The following is a 27,881-nucleotide window of genomic DNA, read 5'->3' as shown; positions in this document are numbered from 1 at the left end:
TTACTTTTAATAGAAGATTGTTGTGTCTTTATTCTTTTCAGGGGGGTTAAAAGGGGACTTGCCAGGAACAGAACCCAATCTGGGCAAAGCCAGAATGGATTGCTTAAGTAAAGAGATTCAAACGAATCTACCAACTAGCTTCCTGCTATGTATTGGGGAATGTCACTCTGCTGCTGGCTCACAAGCGTGAGTTAGGAAGGATATTATCAAATCACTATATCCTCTCCTAGTATCCACAACATTCCCACAATGCGCAAATATAAAATTGACATTCATTGCTCTGCCCGATTTTGACTCTGGCTCCTCCCCCAATGGAGATTTGACCCCTGGAACATTGCCCAGAAGGGAATATGTTTCTTGGGCTCTGGGGGGGGGGGGAGTTCCCTGTCTTAAATAAAGCTGGGAGTCACTGTGGAAAGCAGAGAAAATATGCCATCTTCCATTTTAGCTGCAATGGTGGAGGTAGTATACCTTTTTCAGAGGTATATAATGTATGTATATATATATATATCAGTATATATGCAGTTCTTCTTTTCTTTTTTAAACAAAGAGAGATTGAATCAGACGTTCTTTTGCTTGGAAACAATACACGGTCGGGTGTCCAGTATAAAACAAGTGGGACAATGAGTGTTGGTGCATGATGATTGGCAAAATGTAGTTTGAGGATTGCCATTGATTCCTTCAGCTCTCTTCTTTACCAAAACAGCTGCGACTGACGTTCGGTCTTCTTGAGATTGCCACTCAGCTCGACATGACGTCATATGAAGATAAAGGAGAGTTGAGGGCACACACATTTTTCCTGTAGAGATTCCTTCACCCAGGATCCTTGGCAGCCAGCGATGGACGCCGCAGTCCAGAATGTTCTAGAGAAAGACAGAAAATAGGATTGAGTGGACGAGGTACAATTTCCAGTTCCTTCTTTTAATTTTTTTTTATTGATTTGTTACCAAAAAAAAAAGCAGCAATATAAATAAATAAAGTGCAAAGATAGCAAAAAGAAAGAAAACAACGAATAAAATAAATAAATACTGTAAATCAAATCATAATGTTTCACAGCCCGGAAGGACAGAAGTTCAAAGACACAGCTTCAAAGGGATAATAAAGCAGTAACTCGCACAAAGGACTCAGCTACACTAGTAAACAAACAAACAAAAAACCAGCGATTTGAATGTGTTATAAACATGCAACAGCAGATGGCGCAGGAAAGCAAAAATATATTTCTAAGCTATTTTCCATAGGTTTTTTTATTATCTTTTGTTATAACGATTTAATTTCTGACTTACTTATAGCGTTCCCCCCCCCCTTTTTACCCCAAAATTCCCTTTACAAATAATAAATATTCATGAAAATCGAAGTATTTCTCCACCTGGGAGTTCCATCGTTGAGAATAAAGATAGACTTAAATATAGTCTTAAATGAGCCAGACATTTGCATGTACTGATAGCACTGAGTGACCGCGTGCCTCAATATATATATATATATATATATATATATATATATATATATATATATATATATATAAATGTAAAAATCGTGAAACTGTGTTTTCCACTTTTCTCCGTAACCGCTTGACCGATCGTCCTGAAATTTTGACACAACAATCCAGGCCACTCCCCGAGCGTTGTTGGGGACAAAAATCCCTCAAATCACACACCTGGGCAGGTATAGACCTGGTTTTCCACCAAGTCAAACAGCGCCCTCAAGTGGCATAATACCCTCCTCCACCCCTCCCTTCCTGTGAAATCCAAGCCACACCCACAAACCAAATGACATCATCAACCAAGCAACTGAAACCACCAAGGCGGCCATTATCAGACCCCTAGGCCCCCAGCAAATAACCAACATTGCCAAGTGGAGGTAGGGGCCTGCCTGGAGGGGATGCGGGGGGGGGGCGAATAGGGAGCAGGGATACGTAATGGGTCAGAACAGGGTGGGGGGGAGACACAGGGATGAAACCTGCCCTCTCCACAGTATCTTGCCTCGACTCAGGGGGACTCTGAGGCTCAGGGGGATCTGAAGGGGGGCTATTACCCTCCATTTCACAGACTAACGCACAGCAACGCGTGCAGGGCCAGGTAGTATTGTATAAGAAATAAAAAACCCGCCCCATTCCCCTCAGAGAGCTACAGCAGAAATGATTGCACATGCTTTGATAGATAGCCTGAATATGAAGAGACGTTAAAAACAGTAAAAGAGAGCGCAAAAGGGTATTGTCAGAAGGAATCTGCATAATTGGATTGTATTAAGAATATTTGTGCAGGATAAATGTGCAATCTGTTGTTAGATTAGGAAACAAAAGACGATCTTGTTAAAGCTTCTATAACACACTGGGCAATGTAGGACATAACATAGATTTGAATCTCTGGTGGAAACTTTGGAAGAGCGATTTGAAGTTCACAGCATGTTATTCATTGAAGGAAAACTACCAGAAAATGATTTACAGGTGGTATTTAACTCTGAGTAGACTTGCTAAAAATGCATAAGTCCGAATCAGATAAGTGTTGTAGATGTAACGAGGTTTGAGGGTATGTTTTATCGTATGTGGTGGACTTGTAAAAGGGTAAAAGAATATTGGGAAATTATATATAATTATTTTTTTGGGGGGGAGGTCTAAAGGTACTTTCCTTAATAAATAATTAATAAAAAAACACAACAGAGTCCTTTCTGTTGGGGATAATTCAGCGTCTGTTTATTGAAGGAATCTGCAATCACACACCTGGCTCCCTGCAGACCGTCTCCTTGGCACCGTTTCTTGCTGCCCACAGCATTCCCTTGGCATTCCACGCAGACACGACGCTCTCTCGCCAGCGGCCTGCTCCAGAAATGCAGGCGGCAAGCAGGGCTCACCTGCGTCAGGCGGAAGTAGATGCAGTAACTGGAAAGCACAGAGAGGGAGCAAGGAAAGGGTTAGATCTCCATGCTTGGTTAAATTGCCTTCAATACAGTTCCCGTTCAGAGAACAATCCACTTAAGAGCTCATGCACACTTGCATTCGTCCAATGATTTCTTCTAGGTACGGGTCCAAGAAGTCCCCCCCCCCGGGAAAACCCTCTGCTTACTACTGAATTGGAACAAATGTGAGTCTGCACATGGGCGTAGGCAGGGGGGGGCAGGAGGGGGCAATTGCCCCCCCCTAGAAGCAGGGCCACTGGCCAGCCTGCCCCACTGCCCGCCCGGTGCCGTCTCCCTTCTCCCTGGCTGGCTGTGGGGCGGGCGGCGGGAAAGCACCAGAGCCGCGCAAAGCGTTTGGCTGGCTTTCCCTCCCTCCGCCCCACAGCCAGCAAGGGAGAAGGGAGACGTCCCTTCTAGCCGGCTGGCTGTGGGGCGGGCGGAGGGAAAGCCAGGCAACCGCTTTGCGCGGCTCTGGGGCTTTCCCTCCACCTGCCCCAGCGATTGCAGAGGGGGAGGAGGGGATCGGAGCAGCCCGATTTCGGGCTGATCCTGGCTCCCCCTCTTCCCTTCCGATCGTGGAGGGGGAGGAGGGAGTCGGAGCAGCCCGATTTCGGGCTGATCCTGGCTCCCCCTCGTCCCTTCCTATCGCGGAGGGGGAGGAGGGAGTCGGAGCAGCCCGATTTCGGGCTGATCCTGGCTCCCCCTCGTACCTTCCGATCGTGGAGGGGGAGGAGGGAGTCGGAGCAGCCCGATTTCGGGCTGATCCTGGCTCCCCCTCGCCCCTTCCGATCGTGGAGGGGGAGGAGGGAGTCGGAGCAGCCCGATTTCGGGCTGATCCTGGCTCCCCCTCGCCCCTTCCTATCGCGGAGGGGGAGGAGGGAGTCGGAGCAGCCCGATTTCGGGCTGATCCTGGCTCCCCCTCGTCCCTTCCGATCGTGGAGGGGGAGGAGGGAGTCGGAGCAGCCCGATTTCGGGCTGATCCTGGCTCCCCCTCGTCCCTTCCAATCGCGGAGGGGGAGGAGGGAGTCGGAGCAGCCCGATTTCGGGCTGATCCTGGCTCCCCCTCGTCCCTTCCGATCGTGGAGGGGGAGGAGGGAGTCGGAGCAGCCTGATTTCGGGCTGCTCCGATGTGGCCCCGCCCCCGCCCCTTGGCCCCGCCCCTTGCTCCCCGCCCCTTGCCCCCCCCTGATTTTCATCCTGGCTACGCCCCTGAGTCTGCACAATACCCAGTGGATGTTTGTTCTAATCTGCGGCCAACTGCGTGTTTTCCCTGGGGAAAAGAAATACCGTTGGGGCCCGTTCTGAGAAATCATGGGACAAGTATTGAAGAGCCCTAAGTTGCCATTTTCAACAGAATATACAAACTGAAACACAGGAAGGAAAGATTGTCATAGCTATTGGGACTTAGTAGAGCAGCTTCTTTTCTAGGCAGAAGACTCCAGAGCGAGGGCAGGGCACATTGCCCTCCCTCTGATCTGGCTTCATGACGACACTGTCGTGATGATGTTGAGTTATCACGAAGCCACACACCCAAGCGAGGACAACGCTCTCTGCCCTGGCTCTGTTGAGCCTTGGGGGGGGGAGGGGAAGACGGCTAGCAGCCTAGGTACCCGGGAGTCTGAAGGATGCTACTGATGGGACCACATAACGGAGCAACTCTGCTAGGAGGCAAGGTCGCAGCATTTGGGACTTTTTAGTTTAAAGAAAATGTGAGTAAGAGGTGACATGATAGAAACATATTGTCAGCCTTCAGGAAATCGGCTTCTTCCCCCCATGGCAGTAGATAAGCAGAACAAAGGAAAAGGAGTCTTATTACCAGTTAGAAACTTTCATAATCACAGCGAGAGAACAAAGAACACATCTCCTAGAAATGGCAGTGCTCCCAATTAAGGTTTACCCCCCTTCCGTCCCTATTAATCTATGTCACTTCTACGTCTTGTAATCTGAGTTTGTACCCTCTGTGCTTTCTGTTCTGCCACTTTCTGAGCTCTCCAGGACTTTGGAGAAGGGGGGTGAATGCTGTCCAGAGATTGTGAATCTGTTAACACTCTCTCTTCCAGGGCTTCTTCTCGTAGGTGTTCCCCATCCAGTATTTCCCAGCATCTGCCTTCTGAACTATGCCCCTCTGCAAACCACTGTTCCAAATCTATACTGTCCTCCTGCTCCTGGGAAGATTCAGGATCCAGATCAGGAACAAGGGGAGGAGGAGGCTCCCACCATCCCTCCTCAGCACAGTCCCTGACACATGTAAAATAATGCATGGCATGGAGAGGGAGGGAGGGAGGGAGGGAGGGAGGGAGGGAGGGAAAGAAGGGAGGGAGAGTCTGTTACTAAGTGATTCCACCAAGAGATGGAGAAGAATCCAAACTTCATCCTCAGCTTGTTGGTTAGGAGAAAGATGAATACACAATTTACACACCAAAGATCAGCGCTAGCATAAAGGAGACAGGATTGGTCAGAGATGTGTTTGTTTTTTCTCTCTGTTTATAATATGGTGGCTGCATCGAGCAGGGATAACCTGCAGGGATGACCAAGGAATGCTTCTTGGGATTCATAACCCAAAGCTTCTAATTTGCTTCTGCGACTTCCTGTTTATTCCTGGCTCCCAAACAGCATTCCCGGAGGCAAAACAGACCATCCTGTTCTGTGGTGGTCCAGGCCAGAATAAAGTTATGTGAAGGGAACAGGGGCCTCCTTTAAAAAAAACACAAAAAACTCTTAACAAACTACAGCTCCCATAATTCTTTGGGGGGGAGGCCATGACTGTTTAAAGTAGTATCAGAGGGCTTTAAAAGTATGGTTGAACCAGACCTGGAGAGCCCTTCAAACACAGAATGCTTTCAGATACTGTTCTCTGTGAGGTAGGGCACACAGCCAACTTCACCTCTGCCTTCCCTGCATATCTCCATCGGATTGGGCTGCAAATGTATTAAGTAAATTTCTGTGCCCCCCACCAAATGAGGTGTGTTGGGTGGCTAATGGAGACAGGGCCTTTTTGGTGGTGGCCGCTGTTATGAAATGCCCTCTCAAGATACCGTAGTCCTGGCTCTATGCTATGATTATATCAGCGCTAAGGTTCACTATAACGATAAGTACGCTGTTCCAACAGCACAAGGATTATTCCTTACACAATCGACTATTTTCACACTCTCCTCCCCCTGAATTTGTGCTGGGTTTCCCACCCAGCCTTCTGGCGTAGTTTTGGAGATGGCACAAGACACCTGAGTGGGAGTCTTATTACACTAACACTAATCCTTGCTCTGGCACAACTACTTATTTGAATAACACCCCAGGAGAAGTCCTTTTATAAAATAAATAATGCTGGCATTTAAAATCGTTCAAGTCTTTTGTAAAGTTTGCCGCTGGTGGGTTTATCTGTTTATTATGATGGTTCGGGTTTTTTGTTTCTTCTTTTTGTTTGTTTTTTAAAATATATTTATACTTTTCAAGTTTATACGTTTCACTAACTTTACAATCAACAACCTCAGATATGCAGATGACACAACCTTGATGGCAGAAAGCGAGGAGGAATTAAAGAACCTTTTAATGAGGGTGAAAGAGGAGAGCGCAAAATATGGTCTGAAGCTCAACATCAAAAAAACCAAGATCATGGCCACTGGTCCCATCACCTCCTGGCAAATAGAAGGGGAAGAAATGGAGGCAGTGAGAGATTTTACTTTCTTGGGCTCCTTGATCACTGCAGATGGTGACAGCAGTCACGAAATTAAAAGACGCCTGCTTCTTGGGAGAAAAGCAATGACAAACCTAGACAGCATCTTAAAAAGCAGAGACATCACCTTGCCGACAAAAGTCCGTATAGTTAAAGCTATGGTTTTCCCAGTAGTGATGTATGGAAGTGAGAGTTGGACCATAAAGAAGGCTGATCGCCGAAGAATTGATGCTTTTGAATTATGGTGCTGGAGGAGACTCTTGAGAGTCCCATGGACTGCAAGAAGATCAAACCTATCCATTCTTAAGGAAATCAGCCCTGAGTGCTCCCTGGAAGGACGCATCGTGAAGCTGAGGTTCCAATACTTTGGCCACCTCATGAGAAGAGAAGAATCCTTGGAAAAGACCCTGATGTTGGGAAAGATTGAGGACACTAGGAGAAGGGGACGACAGAGGACAAGATGGTTGGACAGTGTTCTCGAAGCTACGAACATGAGTTTGACCAAACTGCGGGAGGCAGTGCAAGACAGGAGTGCCTGGCGTGCTATGGTCCATGGGGTCACGAAGAGTCGGACACGACTAAACGACTAAACAACAACAACAAAACTTTACAATCATTTTGACGTTTCAAAGGTGTGTCAATCTGCAAAGGAGCAGATTGTGTACATGTGTGTTCTTCTTGGGAGAGCACGTTTTGGAAGAACTTAACTCAAAGGAGCAACAAGGAGAAATGATGGATCCAACCTAAATATTTATGTAAGAGACAACAAAAATAAAGGTGTGACTTAGTTCTGCACACACAAATGGAAAAAAACAACTTGACTTCCTTCCTCTTCTTTCTACGGTTCCTTAAATTTATTTTTAATATCTTCTGCATATCCAAATGAACTTAATTTGCTCCTTTAAAGGTAAAGGGTAAAGGGACCCCTGACCATTAGGTCCAGTGGTGACCGACTCTGGGGTTGCGCGCTCATCTCGCTCTATTGGCCGAGGGAGCCAGCGTACAGCTTCCAGGTCATGTGGCCAGCATGACAAAGCCGCTTCTGGCAAACCAGAGCAGCACATGGAAACGCCGTTTACCTCCCCCCTATTTATCTACTTGCATTTTGACGTGCTTTCGAACTGCTAGGTTGGCAGGAGCTGGGACCAAGCAACGGGAGCTCACCCCGTCACAGGGATTCGAACCGCCGACCTTCTGATCAGCAAGCCCTAGACTCTGTGGTTTAACCACAGCGCCACCTGGGTCCCCTAAATTTGCTCCTTTATTCATCTTTAAATATATACTCTTATGAAACTGCAGGTGATCACATAACCCTGCCAATGTTTTTTTTTAATCTGTTTACAATTTATCTGTAAATATTCAATAAACCATTTCTATTCTTTTATTTTTATTTTTTTAAAAAATGTTATCTTGATTTCTTATTCTTCCGGTAAGTTTTGCCATTTCTGCACATTCCGTAATTTTTTGCATCCACAGAATTTAGTTTCTTGAGAGCGGCGTGTACGAAGGAGGCCTATTTTACCAGATGTCACACGACAGCCCCGGCAGCGATGCACGGACATCGCAAAACCCGTCTGCTGTATCTCAGCGACACCAAAGCTTCTCCCTCTCGGAGCCGGGGCCTTTGATTGCGTCTCCCTAATTAGGCCAGAATCTCTGGCTGGCACGACACTCTGGTGCAAGAATCCGGCGAGCGGAGACAATCGATGGAACTTCAGAGGGGAAGGCGACATCATCCAGAAATTTCTTGGCCTTGGCTGCTTTCCTCTCTCTCTGCTCTGGTTCTGTTCCAAGGAAAAGAGAACCAGGAAGAATTGTAGCTCTCCCAAGTAACTATGCAACAGAGGGGCCTCTCCCTTCAGTCCTCCAGGCCAGGATTAGATGCTGCTTGTGTGATTGATCCAGCAAAGACTTCACTATACTCTCCCAACATTTCTCCGAAGAAAAATAGGGACATCCTATTCAATAATAGGGACCCAGGTGGCGCTGTGGTTAAACCACAGAGCCTAGGGCTTGCTGATCAGAAGGTCGGCAGTTCGAATCCCCGTGACAGGGTGAGCTCCCGTTGCCCGGTCCCAGCTCCTGCCAACCTAGCAGTTCGAAAGCACGTCAAAATGCAAGTAGATAAATAGGAACCGCTACAGCGGGAAGGTAAACGGCGTTTCCATGTGCTGCTCTGGTTTGCCAGAAGCAGCTTTGTCATACTGGCCACATGACCTGGAAGCTATACGCCAGCTCCCTCGGCCAATAATGCGAGATGAGCGCGCAACCCCAGAGTCGGTCACGACTGGACCTAATGGTCAGGGGTCCCTTTACCTATTCAATAATAATAATAATAATAATAATAATAATAATAATAATAATAATATATTATTTATACTCCGCCCATCTGGCTGGGTTTCCCCAGCCACTCTGGGCGGCTCCCAGCAGAATATTAAAAACACGATACAGTGGTCCCTCGACTTACGAATTTAATCCGTTCCGAATGCACATTCGTAGGTCGAAAAGTTTGTAAGTCGAAAAAAGCGGTTTCCCATAGGAATGCATTGGAAACGGAAAAATTCGTAAGTCGAGTAAACCGCATCTAAAATTTGTAAGTTGGAAAAAAAGCCATCTAAACCGCAACGGTTTTCCTTTCGGATGTCGAAAAAACGTAAGCGTGCGGCCATTTCCCCCCCCCCACTCGTAACTCGAAATTTCGTAAGTCGAGTACTTCGTAAGCCGAGGGACCACTGTAAATCATCAAACCTTAAAAACTTCCCTAAACAAGGTTGCCTTCAGATGTCTTCTAAAAGTCAGATAGTTGTTTATTTCCTTGACATCTGATGGGAGGGTGTTTCACAGGGCGGGCTCAACTACCGAGAAGGCCCTCTGCCTGATTATAATTATAATTTTATAATTTATACCCTACCATCTGACTGGATTGCCCCAACCACTCTGGGCGGCTTCCAACAGATCTAAAAGTAATAATAAAATATTAAACATTGAAAGAAAACCTTCCATGTACAGAGCTGCCTTCAGATGTCTTCTGAAGGTTGTATAGTTACTTATCTCCTTGGCTCAATGAAAAGAGGGACGTGCTAAGGAAAAGCGGGACATTCTGGGATCAAATCAGAAACCGGGACAGCTTCTGCAAATTTGCAAAATAGGGACACTCGGAGGGTATGAAAGACTGGTTCACTAGGACAAATGGGGCACTCCCCCACCAATCTGTCTGGATCAGAGGTGCAGTGGTCCAGGGTCTTGTGGGTGGGTGGGTGTCAAAGACCAGAATCCCAGAACCAACCAATCAGCATGGAAGGGGCACTTTTTAGCCACTGAGAAAGGTCTTCTCCCACTTTGTGCTGATTGGACCCAATCAGAGTAAAAGGGGATGAGTCAGCCGCTGAGGATTGGCTCCCAGGGCCATTCTGGAGAAGGTAGTGCGGAACAGCAAGGATGAGTTGTTCTGTATCCTCCAAACGTAAGTGTCGAGGAAAACTGAAAACACAAGGTGCTTTACTTTCAAAAGAATTATGTGCAAGCCTTGTTACGTACAATGGAACTTCAAGGAAGACACAACTTCCTTCTTTTCTTCTTCTTCTTCTTAATTTCATTTCTATACCACTTTATATTTTTAAGGGGTGTGTGTGGAGAATCTCAAAGTGGTTTACACCACAAATGCGTAAGTGCACACATTTTTGCAAAACCGTTTCCCTCGATGCAATGCACTTTTGTACGTTGTTTTCACATATACCCAGGTACTGTATATGCATTTTGGTACAACTTACTAGGCTGGAGAACCGCATTGCAAAAATCAGAGAAATGATAACATCGAAGGGCAGCTTACCTATCATTTTTAGAAAGTGTGGATTAGGTAGGTAAACTGATTCTAATCCCTTCTCCATTCCTAACTGGGGGGGCACAATTTGATTGATCTAGAAGAGTCAAATGCTTTGTTTCTGACTGCCTTCACGCCCCCGAGCTTTCCTGGCTTCCTTCTTTTTTTGCAGCAAGCTGATCCTGAACTAAAAGGACCTCTATTTGAGGTTCAAGCCATGCAGGGAATTATTTCTCCTCCCCCCCCCCTGCCCCACCTCACTAGCAAAGCCGGCCAGCTATGCTGAACATGTGGCCTAGCACATGATGCAAACTGGAGCCAAACAATGAACTCTGGGGCTGGCTGCTTAGTTAACTAGGCTACCCTAAGCCCCCCGGGAACCCCTCCCCGCAGAAACGAGATCTGGCTATGTTCCATGTTATGCACGGGAGACAGCGAAGAAGAATACGCGACCCAGCCACCCCACACTTTTTCTTCTTTCCTTGCTTTTACTCGGAAAGGCCTCTCCCAAATAATATTCTGCTAATGATCCTGCTTGAAATTCCATCCTCGCATTTACTAAAGCCGGTCACTGAACGAGGGGAGGGGGAGAAGGGGAGGAGAGCAACATGCAGGAGATCTCAAGATGAAAGGAGGAGAGGCATTCACAAGAACTTAAACGCCTCAGGACCGCAATACCTCAAGGACCGCCTCTTCCCATATGAATCTACCCAGCCCCTCAGATCATCTTCTGAGGCCCTCCTTCGTGTGCCTCCTCCTCAAGAGGTACGGAGGGTGGCAACACGAGAACGGGGCCTTCTCTGCAGTGGCTCCCCATCTGTGGAATGCTCTCCCCAGGGAAGTACGCCTGGCGCCTTCATTACACACCTTTAGGCGCCAGGCAAAAACGTTCCTTTTTAACCAGGCCTTTGGTTGACCTGATTGACATCCCATACCCTTTTTAAAATGTGGCTCTTTGCCCTTTTAAAATGTGGCTCTTTTGGGGGGGGTCTGTTAATGGGTTGTTGTTTTTATTTTGATTTTATATACTGTGATATTTTCTGTGAACCACCCTGAGACCTCTGGGTATAGGGGCCGGATTTAGGTTTGATGAGGCCCTAAGCTACCGAAGGTAATGGGACCCTTTATATCTCCAGCTGTCCTTTGTCAACAACAAATTGTCGCTGTTTTTGTGTGTTGAATATATACTATATGGTAATTTATGGACCTAATAGGTATCTAAAGCCCATTTGCACATGTTTCCATGCAACCAGTCCATGCAGAATGTAGGCACCCTATATATAGAAATGAGCAAACAAGTGATATTTTAGGGAGCAGGCTAGCAGGCGGGGCCCATTACTTACATCATAGGAGCCTACACAACACAAAACACTGTTGCTGTATTTTGGTTTTATTTTTTATCTTATATTTTGGAAATGTACATCCAGTTTTAATTCCTTTAAATTTTTTTGGGAGTCCCCAAGAGAGTGGGGCCCTAAGCTATAGCTTGTTTAGCTTATACGTAAATCTGGCACTGGGTGGTATATAAATTCAATCATTCAATCAATCAATCAATCAATCAATGGAGAGCCTGCTGGATCAGGCCAGTGGCCATCTAATCCATAATCCTGTTCTCGCAGCGGCCAACCTGCAAACAGGACTCGAGCACAAGAGCGCTCTCTCCACCTGTGGTTTCCAGCAAGTGGGATTCAGAAGCATTAAGCCCTCCAAATGTGGAGGCAGAGGATGGTCACCATGGCTAGCAGCCACTGATAGCCCTCTCTCCTCCTTGAATTTGTCGAATCCTCTTCCCAAGCCATCCAAGTTGGTGGCTATCTCACCCTCCGGCAGGAGCAACTTCCAGAGTTTAAACTATGCTCTGCGAGAAGGACTTTCACTTCGCTTTTAATCTGAGTGCCTCCCCTTTATGCATTGCGATAACACAAGGCGATTTGCAAGCTGAAGAAACAACAAAGACTGCACACCTTGCAACAATCTGATCCAGTACAAAAATCTGAGCTTTAAACAGTTTATATCAAATAAGTTAATATTAGAAGGCAATAGTACACAATAAAATTAAATATCAGCAAATAATAATTGAACGGGAATTTGCGCTTAACAATTACAACAAATAATTTCCAATCTATGGTCAATAAAAATACCAGCAAGTCTTTTATCTGTCCCTGAATCTTCTAACATTCAGCTTCTTTGGGGGTCTCCGAGTTCTAGAGTTATGAGAGAGAGAGGGAGGGAAACTTATCTCTATCCACCTTCTTCATCCCATGCCTAATTTTGTAAACTTCTATCATGTTGCCTTTTACTTGCTTTTCCTCTAAGCTAAAAAGCTCCAAACGCAACAAAATTTCATTGTAGGGGAGCCGCTCCATTCCCTTGATCGATTAAGTTCAATGTAGACCAACTCGTGTTCTGAGTGCCCTTCTCTATCTGCCATAGCTGCCAAGTACCCCGTTTCCCCCGGGAAACCCCTGTTTTTTCGTACCATATCCCGGCAGTCCCCCTTATTGGTTCCTCTCCCGTTATTCTCCCTTATTCTGCTCCTGCCGGTGGCCTTTTTTTTTTTTTTTTTTTTTTGCTGCTTTGCCCACCGAAAATGGCCGGTGCTAGCGCCAGAAGTCACATCTACGCATGTCCAGAAGTGCATAGACGCAACTTCCGGCACCGACACCGGCCATTTTTGGTGCCCATAGATGGGCAAAGCGACACTGGAAGTTGCGTCTATGCACTTCCGGACATGCGTAGACGTGACTTCTGTTTCCGGCACCTGCCATTTTCGGTGCCCGTAGATGGGCAAAGCGACACTGGAAGTTGCGTCTACGCAACTTCCGGTGTCACGCGGCTGCCAATCCCGGATTTTGCAGTCCAGGACTTGGCAGGTATGCTATCTGCTAAGGAACCAAAACAGCTTGCCAATTTGTCCATGGCAACGGATGAGACTCTGTTGGTCTAACGAGAGAAAAGGATACAACATTTTGGGTGGTATAACAGTCATTCCCTCTACCCAGGGGACTCTGAGAATTGTAGCTCTGGGAAGGGGATAAGGGGTCCTCTTAAACCCTCCTCTTTTTTTAGCATGCATAAGTGTCAGTCCTCTGCAGAACACAATGTACCGTGTTTTGCCAGGAGGCTAACGCAGCTTTGTTTCTTGGCCAAGCCATGCCTACCTTGGCAGCTTCTCCCTCGTTAACATGTGAGGTCTTCTCCAGGGGTCCTTAAAATCCCTTTTAAAAGAATCGGGCAGGATCTTAGCCACCTCTGTCAAACCAGCCATGGAAAGAAAAGGAGACATCATCTGATTAAAGGCACTCATCATGTCAGGCTAGCACAGAGAATTTAAGAGGAAATAACAAACTGAAAATTAATCGAAGGGGCACAATGTTGGCAGCATAGCTAGGGCAAAGTTATTTCTTATTCTCATGAGGAGCACCATAAATTTACATACAGGGACCTTTCAGTACTTCAAAACCTGCAAATTAACCAGCATTTACTTTATTCAAAATCAATCCATTCACATTTGAGCAGGTCAAATTATAACCATTCGTTGAAAATTGTTTGTAATTACAACCATCTTCGAATCTCAAAGCATGCTCCATTCGTGACTTAATGGCACCGCTTTGATGCTATAAAACGTAGCGCTATGTAAATCTTCCCAAGAATTGTTCACAGCAAATGGATTTGGGGAAGGAGAGCAGGGCAGTGTAGACACAAATGTCATCAGTGCATTTCTCACCCAAAGTTACTTAACAGGCCAGGTGATTAAACGACTGCACATTCTTGGTTAGTTTTCACAAATGCTGCTTAGAACAAACCACAGTTCCCTGGGTTTGGACATACTGTGAAACCATGGCTTGTTCCAAAGTCAGCTTGGGAGATTTTGCTCTCGCTCACAGAAGAGGAGGAGACAGGACGAGGAGCGGGCTAACCCAAGGCTCATGCAGGCAGGGAAAATTTGCTGCCTGAAATGAATAACAGGGTGACAGTGATTACTCCTTGCATGTACAGATAATGATCCTGGCAACAGGATCTTAAGACTGTTGCACAACAATCTTCTGTTTTCCCTTGCACCACCTTGAGCTCCTTGGAGATAAAGGAGGAATATAACTTCCATAAATGAATAATAGGTAAATATATCGCTATATATAAAATTGATTTTATACAGTGGTACCTCAGTTTTTGAACGTAATCCGTTCCGGAAGACCATTCTACTTCCAAAACGTTCGAAAACCGAGGCTCAAAGGGCGGCCTGCAAATTTAATTGAGAAAAATGAGAAACACTCAGTGGAAGCCGTTCGACTTCTGAGGCGCGTTCAAAAACGGAAGCATTTACTTCCAGGTATTTCAGCATTTGAAAACAGAAACGTTCGACTTCCCAGACATTCAAAATCCTAGGTACCACTGTCTATGCAATTGTTTTAATTGCATTTAGATAAGCCCTTGTTGTATATTACATGTGTTTTCATTATATTGTAAATGCATCTCGTCACTGCTGTCAGCATCGTACCTTTTGCTGAATCACAGGCCGAGCTCTCCCCAAGGCACCCCCGCCTCTGCTTTAGGTCTGGGCAGGGGGTTCCTCCGTTCCGAGGTGGCACGGTGACCTGGCGAGTCCGGTCTTTGCTGCCCGTACCGCAAAGAGCATTGCATTCGCTCCAGGGACCCCAAGGACCGACCACACAGTCCACAGCTGCTAGAGATGAGGGAAGAAGGGGGTGGAATACGAGAAACCGGGGGGGGGGAGAGAAAGATGGTAAGGACAGTTGCAGCCAAGGGAGATCCCAAAGTAAGAAGGGGGGAAATAGGAGAAGGGTTGATAAAGAGCAGAATGAATCAGGGTAGGAGCAGTATGGGGATGGGATGGAAGAGAAAGATGGGAAACAGATCAGTAGATTCACCAAAGTTGGCACAGAACATTTCTCAGCTGTAACTAGAGGCAGGCAAATCTATTTCCATTTCTCTGTTCCTCATTTTACCAGACTTCTATTCAGTTCTCTATCTGCCCTCAGCAATAATAAAAATAAAAATAAAAATAATAATCTTACTCAAACTTCCTCAACATTTTAGTACAACTTTATCCTAACACATTTTTGCAAACGGTTTCCTCTAATACCCAATGGTTTTTATTTACAGTCGTACCTTGGATCCCGAACGCCTTGCAAGTCAAATGTTTTGGCTCCCGAACGCCACAAACCCGGAAGTGAGTGTTCCGGTTTCCGAACGTTCTTTGGAACCCAAATGTCTGGTGTGGGTTCCGCGGCTTCCGATTGGCTGCAGGAGCTTCCTGCCGCCATTCGGAAGCCGCGCCTTGGTTTCCAAACGTTCTGGAAGGCGAACGGACTTCCGGAATGGATTCCGTCCGACTTATGAGGTACCACTGTATTTATTTGGTATGGTACAGTCATGGACATAAGCACGGACATTTCCCTTGTACATATGCATTGTTGTACATTGTGTTTGGTTAGAAAACTGCAGCTTGAAAGTCAGACATGTGTGACTTTCCAAGGGCAATTCAAAGGATAGTGGCATACTGGTTCGAGAAATGCGAATCAGGAAGCGTTAAAGTGCAACCAACGTTGAATTTCGCCTAGATCTCTAGCTTAGCTGTCAACCCTCCCTTTTTTGTGGGAAACTCCCTTATTCCAAACCACAGCTGCCAGCCTTCCCTTTTTTGCTGGAAATTCCCTTATTCCAGCGCTGTTTCCCGCTGCTATCCTGGATTGTTAGACTGTCCCCGGGACAGGTGAGGCTGCTGCTGATCCCTTATTTTCAAAATCCGAAAGTTGACAGCTATGATCTCTAGCTGTGACGAAGCCACAGAAAGCCCCACCTTTCCTTTCCTCCCTCCTCATCATTTCTGACTCGAATGGGCATCGCTCAAAGAGACAACTCTTGGAATCCTGAGGATTTTGCCGAGGCCAAACAGAACCGGGTATCCCCGTCGAGCAATAAGCCCCCTGTCTCCACTGGCAAAACATGTTAGCTTGCCCTTCCTTCTGACTCACTGCATCCAGTTGTCTTCTTGAGGCCTCATCCCGTGGCTGTCTAGCCTGCTTGCTTCGAAATCCCACGCCCCGCAGGGGAGGGGACCGTTGGCAGCCCAGCCCCCATACCAATCCCCCGATACGCTCACAATCTCTTCCACCCCTTTCCCTCTCAAAAAACATTCCATCGGGCAAAATGGAGGTCTCATCTCAAAGCAAAGAGACTTTCGGGACACTTCACAATCCAGGACAGACTGTCCTGTGTTTGATCCCTGTCATTCAAGAGGCTGACAAGAATGGAGCTGGATGCAGAGAGATTCACAGATGCAAGACACATCTTTGCAAAAGATCCCACCCTTGCTTGTATTTTTGACTGGTTTACCACGGACAGTTGTGACTTCTTGGTCCCTCTATCACTTCCTTCGCTTTGTACCACCCTCTCGTCTCTCTTTTTGCCTCTGAGAGAGATGCCTCCTTAAAATTTTAGTAGTGCGAGTTTGCTAAAATTGTCCTCTTTCGGGGTTGAAAGCGGGATGACGCTGCTTTAAATGTAGAGTGCAGATGGGGGGGACGACTTCTAAAACTGGCACTCACCCTGCAACCTTACATATATATTAAGTTCCTTGTTTATTTAGGAAAAAAATGGTGATCCGTGTGTATGTGTGGTATCAATCACTTAGTGCAGGGGTCCCCAAACTAAGGCCCAGGGGCCAGATGCAGCCCAGTCGCCTTCTAAATCCGGCCCGCGGATGGCCCAGGAATCAGCATATTTTTACATGAATAGAATGTGTCCTTTTATTTAAAATGCATCTCTGGGTTATTTGTGGGGCATAGGAATTCGTTCATATTTTTTTTCAAAATATAGTCCGGCCCCCCACAAGGTCTGAGGAACAGTAGACCGGCCCCCTGCTGAAAAAGTTTGCTGACCCCTGACTTTGTGTTTCTTCCTCCTTCCCCTCTTCTCCTCCGAATGCCGTCATCTGAGTTGATATTTTATCTGTTTTCACGCCCAATCTAAACATAAAACACTACCCCCAAATTATGCTACTTCCTAATCCCTCGTTTGTGAGAAATTCCAGATGTGCTGACATCTGCTTCTCCTTTGCCAGGCTGAGAATAGGTTGTCTATCCATCACTCGGAGGCCCCCATTGTCCTGAATTAAGCAGAGAGGGGCCAGTTAATTGTTAAAGATTGCCATGTTGGGTCAGTTCAAAGGATACAAGGCCGTGGTTCTTAGGGGCTGAGGAGGATTAAGCTGCCCTCAGCCCTCTCATCAACCTTTGAGACCACTGACACTAGAACGGTCCCTTCCTGAAGGCCATGTAATGAGATCTACTTTTATTTCTTTCTTTTTTAAGCACTTGAAGACTCCACACCAAGGGAATGTGGTGGTTACGGAATCAGATACGGATTTGTTTGAGACACAAGGGCTCGTAGATGGAAAAGATGCCTTTGAAGGAGAACCACCGCAAAGGATTAGATCGCGATGACATGGGTGAAGTAGTGAGAATGTCCTACTATATGACCTGGGAGACACGGGTTCAAATCCTCACTGAGCCATGAAGCTCACGAGGTGACTTTGCGCCAGTCACTGTCTCTCAGCCCAACCTACCTCGTAGGGTTGCTGTGTGAGGATTAGATGGGGACGAGGAGAGCCATTTATGACGCCTTGAGTTCCTCGGAGGAACTGTGGGGTTTAAATGTAAGGATAAATAAAATTAAGCAAACTAAGGAGAGTTGGGCAGGGCAAAAGCAAAGATGTGCGCATTTGTCCGTTTGGGTTTCTCGGTTCTTCCATCTTAAGATGCATTACTCCACATTTCTGCGTCAGTTTGCGGATTTCTTGTTTAAGAAGCTGTCACAAAAAGTTGTCAACATCTTAGAGGACACTTATCCAATCTTTTGAATGCAGCTTTAGAATGCATTCAGTAGTGCATGCAGAAGGTCCCGGGTTCGAGTCCTGTCATTTCCAGGTAGGGAAATGAAACCCACCTGAAATCCCAGTCACTGCCAGTCAGTGTAGTCAGTACTGAGCTAGATGGACCTATAATTTCCTATGTCCTAAATTCTCCTAACCCAAGCTATTCTACCTCAATGAAATGCATTTTTGGCATGCTATTTTCACACACACACACACACACACACACACACACACACACAATGTATTTATTTTATTTAGTTATTGAATTTATATACCGCCCTATACCTGTGTGTGTGTGTGTGTGTGTGTGTGTGTGTGTGTGTGTTCAGGATGGTTCACACACAAGACCACAACATATAAAATCAAACCCAATAACACCCCCCAAAAATGCCACATTCGAAAAGCATGTTGGATGTCAATAAGATCAACCAAAGGCCTGGTTTAAAAGGAATGTTTCTGCCTGGCACCTAAAGGTGTGTAATGAAGCTCAAATGTCATATTTGAACTGGAGAACCGACACCCCCAAATTTGGAGAAGTGCAAATTCCAAAGGAATTATTTTGCATTATTTTGGTTTGTATCTTTTTTCCAGGAAGCGCAAACCGAACTAAATCCCCCCCCAATCCCTGCGCCTGGACGCCTTCTTGATGCCCTCAACTTAATGGCATTAGTAACTAACCACAGAGAAACTGAAATGGACAGGTTTTCCCATCCCTAGTTAACAACAGAAACTTTCCCATGGCGAAGCCTCGAAACACGAAGGGTACCCATTCTTTTCCCCTCCCAACCATAGCTGCCAAGTTTTCCATTTTCTCGCGAGGAAGCCTATTCAGCATAAGGGAAAATCCCTTTTAAAAAGGGATAACTTGGCAGCTATGCTCCCAACCTCCAGACGATTCCGCCCTTCTCTTTTTCTCCCACAGCTCTGTTCAGTCATTCATTCATGTGTGGTTCATCTGCCATCAGCACTTATTTGCTCTGGCCAGAGAGAGACCCACAACTTCTCCCAAGAGTTTCACACGTGGGTTTTCCTTTGCCGAGAAACAATCTGCAACGCCCTGTTCTCTGCATCCGATTTCATTTAGCTGAATGATTTGGGGTGGGGGGAAGACTCAATGTTCCAAACAGAATGCCACCCTGCTTTGCAAAAAAGAAGTAAGCGTTGAGAATGTGAAACGTCTTTGCTGGCTTCCTAGTTTCCAGGAGATTAAACAATACTCACCTTACCCTATCAACTGCGGAGCTCAGCTTGGAAGCCTGCCAAAAATATTTTGTTTAGGGGGGGTAACTGAGGACACAATTTCATAGTCTGATTCCTATAGTTCACAGATGGAAACAGGGATGCATTTGGAACACTGAAGCTGAGGCGCCAATACTTTGGCCACCTCATGAGAAGAGAAGACTCCCTGGAAAAGACCCTGATGTCGGGAAAGATTGAAGGCACAAGGAGAAGGGGACGACAGAGGACGAGATGGTTGGACAGTGTTCTCGAAGCTACCAACATGAGTCTGACCAAACTGCGGGAGGCAGTGGACGACAGAAGTGCCTGGCGTGCTCTGGTCCATGGGGTCACGAAGAGTCGGACACGACTAAACGACTAAACAACAACAACCCAATTCACATTTCTCGAATTATTTTTATTATCATCATCATCATCATTACCACCCTTCATCCGAAGATCACAAGGCAGTTTACAATGTAAAAACGCAAACATACATACCGTAATAGCAAACAAAAACAATGCCCCCCCTACAGTATTACATGATTTCAGACTCCAGTTCTTCCCTTCCATTTCAAATACAGCGGTACCTCGGGTTACAGACACTTCAGGTTACAGACTCCACTAACCCAGAAATAGTACCTCGGGTTAAGAACTTTGCTTCAGGATGAGAACAGAAATCGTGTGGCGGCGGCGCGGCAGCAGTGGGAGGCCACATTAGCTAAAGTGGCACCTCAGGTTAAGAACAATTTCAGATTAAGAACAGACCTCCAGAACGAATTAAGTTCTTAACCTGAGGTACCACTGTATGCAGACGGAAACACAGCTGTCCACTGAAATTCACCCTTCTCTGAATTTTGCAGTGCAGTTCTCCAACCAAATAAAATGCCTATGTTCAGGGGGAAATGTGCCTTAAAATGCATATATTGGTTAAAATTACATACAAATGCATGGTATTATGGGAAATTGCTCATAAACGCTTTAGGAAAAACTTCATACAGATACGTAAATATTAGAGCAAGTCGCACTAAAATGTTGATGAACATTTATGAGGACTTAAAAAAAAACATTCACAGACTGATGCTGAATTTAAGATTGGAAGAATGAGAAACTGAAATTGAAAGATCTGTCAATTCCTTATTATTGTCCGCTCCTGAAACTGCCCAAATCTTCGATCCAATCAGAGTTCTTTCTTTCCCGTTTCATTTCCTCCTTATTTCCCTTGAGGGGGTTATTATTATCTAAGTGTGTCCTTAACTACAACTAATCCAGAATGCGGCAGCTAGACTAGTGACTGGGAGCGGCCGCCGAGACCACATAACACCGGTCCTGAAAGACCTACATTGGCTCCCAGTACGTTTCCGAGCACAATTCAAAGTGTTGGTGCTGACCTTTAAAGCCCTAAATGGCCTCGGCCCAGAATACCTGAAGGAGCGTCTCCACCCCCATCGTTCTGCCCGGACACTGAGGTCCAGCGCCAAGGGCCTTCTGGCAGTTCCCTCACTGCAAGAAGCCAATTTACAGGGAACCAGGCAGAGGGCCTTCTCGGTAGTGGCACCCGCCCTGTGGAACGCCCTCCCACCAGATGTCAAGGAAATAAACAACTACCTGACTTTTAGAAGACATCTGAAGGCAGCCCTGTTTCGGGACATTTTTAATGTTTGATGTTTCATCGTGTTTTTGATGTTCTGTTGGGAGCTGCTCAGTGTGGCTGGGGAAACCCAGCCAGATGGGCAAGTTATAAATATTATTATTATTATTATTATTATTATTATTATTATTATTATTACAGTGGTACCTCGGTTTACAAACACAATTAGTTCCGGAAGTCTGTACTTAACCTGAAGCATACTTAACCTGAAGCGAACTTTCCCATTGAAAGTAATGGAAAGTGGATTAATCCGTTCCAGACGGGTCCACGGAGTACTTAAACTGAAAGTACTCAAACCGAGGCGTACTTAAACCGAGGTATGACTCTATCTCACTAGGGGGAGGATACTAGGGGTCCCATCAAACTGTCTTTTGCCTGGGGTCCCTGGGTCATCGGTAAGAGGACAGGGAAGCAGCGGTCATCTCAGTCGCTCTCACTCTGCGTTTGTCCATGCTCTCGGGAGTGAATCTGTTTCTAAACCAACAAGGTGCTGCTAGCGTGGTTTCTAGCTTCCTGACTCTTTTATTCACTGGCAGAGACCATTGCTCAGTAATCGAGCTGAGTTGTGACTGGACTAATCTCCCTGGAGATCAGGGGTGGTTTACGGATGCCGTTCCCTCTCCTCCCCCAAATCCCTCATTCCAACCGTGCTGTGTGAACATCAACAGCAGACAAATTTCTTTGCAACAGACACTCTCCGAAAGGCAGGGGCGGCGAATAGGAGCCAACTCCCAGGAGCTAAGGTCCCTTCGGGCCCCTAATAAATATCTGAGGGGGGTCGTGCTTGAAGCTTTATGTTATTGTTGTTCTGGTTGCTATCATTATCATTGTCATTACTACTACCCTAATTAAAGGGTCTAAACCACTGAGCCTCTTGGGCTCGCCGATCAGAAGGTTGGCGGTTCGAATCACCGCGACGGAGTGAGCTCCTGTTGCTTTGTCCCAGCTCCTGCCCACCTAGCAGTTCAAAAGCACACCAGTGCAAGTAGATAAATAGGTACCACTGTGGCAGGAAGGTAAACGGCGTATCTGTGTACTCCGGTTTCCGTCACGGTGTCCCATTGTGCCAGAAGCAGTTTAGTTGAAAGAAATGGAAAGTGGATTAATCCGTTCCAGACGGTCCATCCATGGAGTACTCAACCTGAAGCGTACTTAACCCGAAATATGAGTGTAATTGGTTCTGGAACTCTGTACTTAACCTGAAGTGAACTTTCCCATTGAAAGTTGATTAATCCGTTCCAGATGGGTCCATGGGGTACTTAAACTGAAAGTACTCAAACCGAAGCGTACTTAAACCGAGGTATGACTGTATTATTATTATTATTATTATTATTATTATTATTATTATTATTATTCCATGAATTTATCTAAGCCTCTTTTAAAGCCATCCAAGTTGGTGACCATTGTTATCTCTCCATAGTTTAACACTGTGATATGTTTCTAAATGATTTTTTTTAAGCAGGCCATTGTGTTGTTAGCAATGTGCCCCCATGTTGTCTGCTATCATTGCTTTAGGCAAATTGTTGCTGTTGTTGTTGTGAAAATTTGTCTAACATCCTATACCTGCAGATCTCACAGCAGTTCACAACATAAAATCACAAAATGCCTAATAAAAACAAAAACAAGAACGGGAGCAAAAAAGACTTTTTATGTATGTGACGACAGCAGCCCGGATGCTATTAGCCCAGAGATGGAAAGAAGTCCTTACCAGATAAGAATGGCAAATCAAATTGTTGGACTATGCCAAAATGGCAAAGTTGACCAGACAGCTCAGGAACCAAGAAGACCAGAACTTTAACAAAGAATTTTTTTGGGGGGGGGGATTATAATTTATCTTGAAGTCTACTGTAAGCAGATGAAAACATTAGCAGGATTACAATAACACTTGTAATGTAGCAAGTACTATGGGGACATTGGAGTGATATGAAAGATCTACATTGGCTCTCAGTACGTTTCCGAGCACAGTTCAAAGTGTTGGTGCTGACCTTTAAAGCCCTAAATGGCCTCGGTCCAGTATACCTGAAGGAGCGTCTCCTCCCCCATCGTTCTGCCCGGACACTGAGGTCCAGTACCGAGGGCCTTCTGACAGTTCCCTCGTTGCGAGAAGCCAAGTTGCAGGGTACCAGGCAGAGGGCCTTCTCGGTGGTGGCGCCTGCCCTGTGGAACGCCCTCCCATCAGATGTCAAAGAGAAAAACAGCTACCAGATTTTTAGAAGACATCTGAAGGCAGCCCTGTTTAGGGAGGCTTTTAATGTTTAATTGTTTTATTTCATTTTTCTGTTGTAAGCCGCCCAGAGTGGCTGGGGAAACCCAGCCAGATGGGCGGGGTATAAATAATAAATTATTATTATTATTATTATTATTATTATTATTATTATTATTATTATTATATAAAATATAGATTATGGGAAAAGATGCAGTAGAAAAGGTTCAATAGTGGGACCAGTCTTTTCTTTCCTTAAAAAAATGCTTAGGGGGGTACTCTCATTTTGCTAGTCCTATTGAAATACTGCCCCTCAATGAGGCCAAACTTGGATTCACAAAATGTTTAGGGGTATGCGTACCCCTGCGTACCCCCCCCCCAAGGAAAAAAGCACTATATAGGATCAATAGAGGGGGTATGGGAAGTCCAGGGATTCGGAGGAATCTGTAACTGTGGAAGTGTATGGAGTATTGTTATAAATTTTATACTTGTAAAACCAAATAAAGAACATTTCAAAAACAAAAAGCAAAAAGCAAGAACCCAACAATCCACCTCTCCTCAACCCATTTTAAAAGGATGTCGCTGCAAATTTTGTAGGGCACCTCCACACATGCACACACAATCAGATCCTCTTTCTGCCGCATGTCGCAAGGCTGTGTGCGCTCAAAACTGGCCTCGCTGCCTTTCTGTTGACAGTAAACCTGGACTCTCCGCATCAATGTGGGAAGCCATGTGTGAGAACAGAGATGCCAGTCCTATTCAGGACCATTCACAAGCTTGGCCAGAGGCTTCCGATTGGCCAGGGAAGGGGGCTGGTAAATGGGAGGGAGAGGATTTGGGTTTTAGGGCGAGTCGATCGCTGGGCTGAGAACGGTGCGCTACAAACAGATTGCATCTGTTCCACAGTTCTGTGCTGAAAGCTTTGGAGCACTGAATCCAACGAAGATATACTTAGAGAGAAGACTTTAGTGAAATTTATAGACTTCAGTTAAGCCCTGTTTGTCAATTTCAGTGGGTCTACTGTGCAACTTAGGCCCCACCCACAGTACACATTTGAAGCTAGATCATATCGCTTTAAACAACCGTGGCTTCCCCCCAACCCCAAGGATTTTGGGAACTGTAGTTTCTTAAAAATGCTGACTTGCTCGCAAATTTATCGACACCTGCACGAATTATTGTAGCTAGGAAGTGGAAGGGGCAAGCAGAGTATAAAATGGAAGAATGGTATAAAGGGGTGTGGGATATACAGGAGAAAAGATCTTGAGGAGATATGGAGGGTGTTTGTAGAATTTGTACTGTGAAAATGTAAAGGGGTCCAACCATCGCCAGAGATGTTGAAATTTTGGGAGGTTGGGTAGCATAGCTGCCAAGTTATCCCTTTTTTTTAAGGGATTTCCCCTTATGCTGAATAGGCTTCCTCGCGAGAAAAAGGAAAACTTGGCAGCTATGTTGGGTAGTTACAATGGAATGGTCTCGGTGGTGGGGTGCACATTTTTATTCTTATTTATTTATGATTATTACTTTGTCAAAATAAAATAAAAAAAATTAAAACAAACAAAACAAAACAAACAAAAAATGCTGAGTGTAGTTAGGAGACCACCCCCCTATTCCCCTCACAGAGCTGCAATTCCCGGAGTAGTTCAACCATCAGTCCCTCCCCCCGGGGAACTTTGGGAATTGTAGTTCTGTGAGGAGAATAGCAGTTTCTGAACAGCCCTTAACAAAGGATAGCTCCCCAGATCCTTTGAGGGAAGCCACAACTGTTTGAAATGGTATGATATTGCTCTGAATGTGTTAAGTGTAGGTACCGGTAGGGCCTTAACTAACATGTTTTGTCCCAGCAGGGGTGGTTTTAATCTTCTCTTAGGTCTTTGGCAACTTAAACGATCCATGGCCTTTTAATTTTTGGGAGGGGGGGTATTGTTTTTGTTACTATGGTATGTATTTTTGTGTTTTTATAATGTAAACCAATCTGTGAGCCTCAGATGAAGGTAAAGAAATAATAACAATAAGATGATGATGATGATGATGATGTCTATGGTCAGCAGAGAATTCCAAATGTGATAGGGTTAGCTGACTTTGTTTTGAAGTAAATGAAATCATCTGTGTTACTGTCTATAAAGGGACATCTCCACAGCCCATTAAGTTCAGATTCTAAAATTATCTAAGTGCTCCCAGCTGTGAGTCATCCAGTAGATACCTTGATCCCAAGCTATGAAGAGCTTAAAAAATATCATTTGTTTGCTTATTAAATGAGGCCCCCTCCTTTAATACTACAACCCAGCAAGTTAGGCTAGGCTGAGATGCAGCGACTGTCCTCCAAGGTGAGCTTCATGGCCAAGTGGGGATTCGAACCCTGGTCTCCCAAGGTCCTAGTCCTGACGCTGTGACCACTACACCACATGGCTACACGCGAACCAGGCAGGGGTGGATGAATATGTCAAATTTGTTTTCTGTTTCTCATAAATTAAGTCCCCCCCCCAACTCCATATCAGCACCTTAGTGAGAATTCATCCCAATAAACCCATTTTTTTACAAGCTAGTTCCCACAACAAAATGCATTTTTATACATCTGTTTCCGCTAAGAGATGCAGCTCCAGGCGCAGTCGGAGTGGCTCCTCTTTGCTTGAAATAGTGTTCTGCACACTCCGATCCTCACACAGATATTTAACAGATATTTTGTATAAAGTATATTTACATTGTAAAATTAGCCAAAGCAAATTCCAAGTACTTGGGCGAATAAATTTCTATTCTATTCTATTCTATTCTATTCAACACACACTTTCCTCTAGCATACATGTTTCTGGATATGTTGTTTGGTTGGGGAACCGCACTACAAAATTCAAGCAAATGCGAATTCGGACAGATCGCTGTCATTTCTTTCAGGCTGCGTTTCAGGAGTGCGAATTTGGACGCTTCGTATTAAAATGTGTCCTGAACTGAATGCCTCCCCCATCTCTAGCACGGGGACATGTTGGAGATTCCCCCTTCTGGAATCTGTTCTGCCTGAGAAGCACCCACAGCTTCCTGAAGGTTGAAGCGTACATTGCACAACCAAGAGACATCCCTCTGCAGCCATCATCCCTTCTCACCCAGAAGTGCCAACTCACCCGAGATCTGGCAGACGGAGTGATAATCTTCACAGCAATCCCCGGTTTTCTCGCAGTAGGTATCACAGTAACACGGCGTTCTCCTCGGAGAGAAATCGGAGCAATCGTTATTCCGGCCCGGGCAGCATTTGTGGGCCTCTCGGTCGCCGCATCCACCCTCGGCGAGGCCGTGCACCAGAAACCACACGCAGAAGGCTAGCTGGTATCCCACACCGGTTCCCGGTTCCCTCATGACTGCAGCTTTGGCTTGCCTCCCCTACAAAACCGGCTGCTAGGAATCACCGAGTGTGGATGACCTTTCGTCACCACAAGTCACACTGGACGGCCTTCAACAGCTCTCCAGAGGTTTTGCCCAGTTTCTCTCTCTCTTTCACACTCTCTCCCTCTCCAAAGCCAGGCCCTCCAGAGAGGGAATGGGCTCCCCAGGCAAAGGATTAAAGTGGCATTATGTCCCACAACGGAAGCGACTGGGTGGAAGCCTCGAACTTCAACATCTACCCGGCCGGCGGCGTGCGAGAGGAAGGAAAGACGCCTCTTATTTAAGAGATGCGGCGGTGTTGGCAAGCGGTGCTCAGTGACTGAGCATTGGCATGTGGGTCGCTGGAGAGATTTTTGCTGCTTGAAGAGAAGCCTCTTTGCCTTTCCCCCTTTCATGGGCGGGTGGCAGCAAAAGCTGTCACCGCTCAACTGGGCTTCAAACCGGTGATGGCCTTTTATACAAGAAACAACATCAGATGGGTGTTGTTCCCCAATGCACACAAGGGGATTGGCTGGACATCCCCCCCCCTTCAAAAAAGTTATTCCCCTCCTTTCAGTTCCATGTGCAAAAGTTTCTCCTGGGTCTTAAAGCCAGATTCTCTAAGAATCTGGAAATATTATTTTTTTTAAAAAGGCAAAAGACCCTCATGGTGATTTATATATGCATATTCCAGACAACCTGCTTATTGACGCTTCTTCTTTGCAGGGCGATTAGATGACATTGGGCAATCAGCATTCTTTCCAATTTGTTTGCAGGGAGGTTAGATGCTGTTATGTTATTATCGTCTCGATTTTAATGTAAGTGGGGTTTTTGCTTGTTTGCTTTGTGTGTTTTTTGGAAGTCACTGTGAGTTGCCGTGGCAAGAAAAAAGCGACTACAGTGGAACCTTGGTTTACGACTACCTCCGTTTACGAACGCTTTGGCAAGCGAATGCCGCGGACCCGGAAGTGTTTACATCCGGGTTCCGTGGCATCGGATGCGCAGAAGCGATCTGTGCAGCTCGCACATGCGCAGAAGCGCTCTATCAGCGCTTCGTGCACGCACAGAATCGTGCCATCGGTGAGCGAACGCCTCGGCAAGCGAACGCCTCCATGGAACGGATTGTGGTTGCAAACCGAGGTACCACTGTAGTAAATTGAAATAATAATTACGCTGCAACAA

The 27,881-nt window shown here is 45.8% G+C and overlaps 1 protein-coding gene across 2 annotated transcripts; it reads right to left on the bottom strand.

Annotated features, from left to right (window-relative positions):
* LOC118076430 (somatomedin-B and thrombospondin type-1 domain-containing protein-like) lies at positions 1-27,150 on the bottom strand. 2 transcript variants are annotated; one of them, XM_060269405.2, is made up of 5 exons: positions 26,462-27,150; positions 14,881-15,066; positions 13,544-13,634; positions 2,717-2,875; positions 1-863 (listed from the first exon to the last, which is right to left on the bottom strand). In XM_060269405.2, the coding sequence occupies exons 1-5, from the start codon at positions 26,691-26,693 to the stop codon at positions 758-760; spliced, it is 774 nt and encodes a 257-aa protein (XP_060125388.2). In that variant the 5' UTR covers positions 26,694-27,150; the 3' UTR covers positions 1-757. The 2 variants fall into 2 exon arrangements, with proteins under 2 accessions (XP_060125388.2, XP_088515235.1); XM_088659109.1 differs by having other exon boundaries at positions 14,881-15,063.
* Between the last annotated feature and the right edge of the window lie 731 nt (positions 27,151-27,881).

The sequence above is a fragment of the Zootoca vivipara genome, chromosome 16 (genome assembly GCF_965207765.1).
Source record: "Zootoca vivipara chromosome 16, rZooViv2.hap1.1, whole genome shotgun sequence".
Classification (NCBI taxonomy): Eukaryota; Metazoa; Chordata; class Lepidosauria; order Squamata; family Lacertidae; genus Zootoca; species Zootoca vivipara.
The sequence above is the reverse complement of the archived record's forward strand: the minus strand, read 5'-3'. Positions and strand labels throughout refer to the sequence as shown.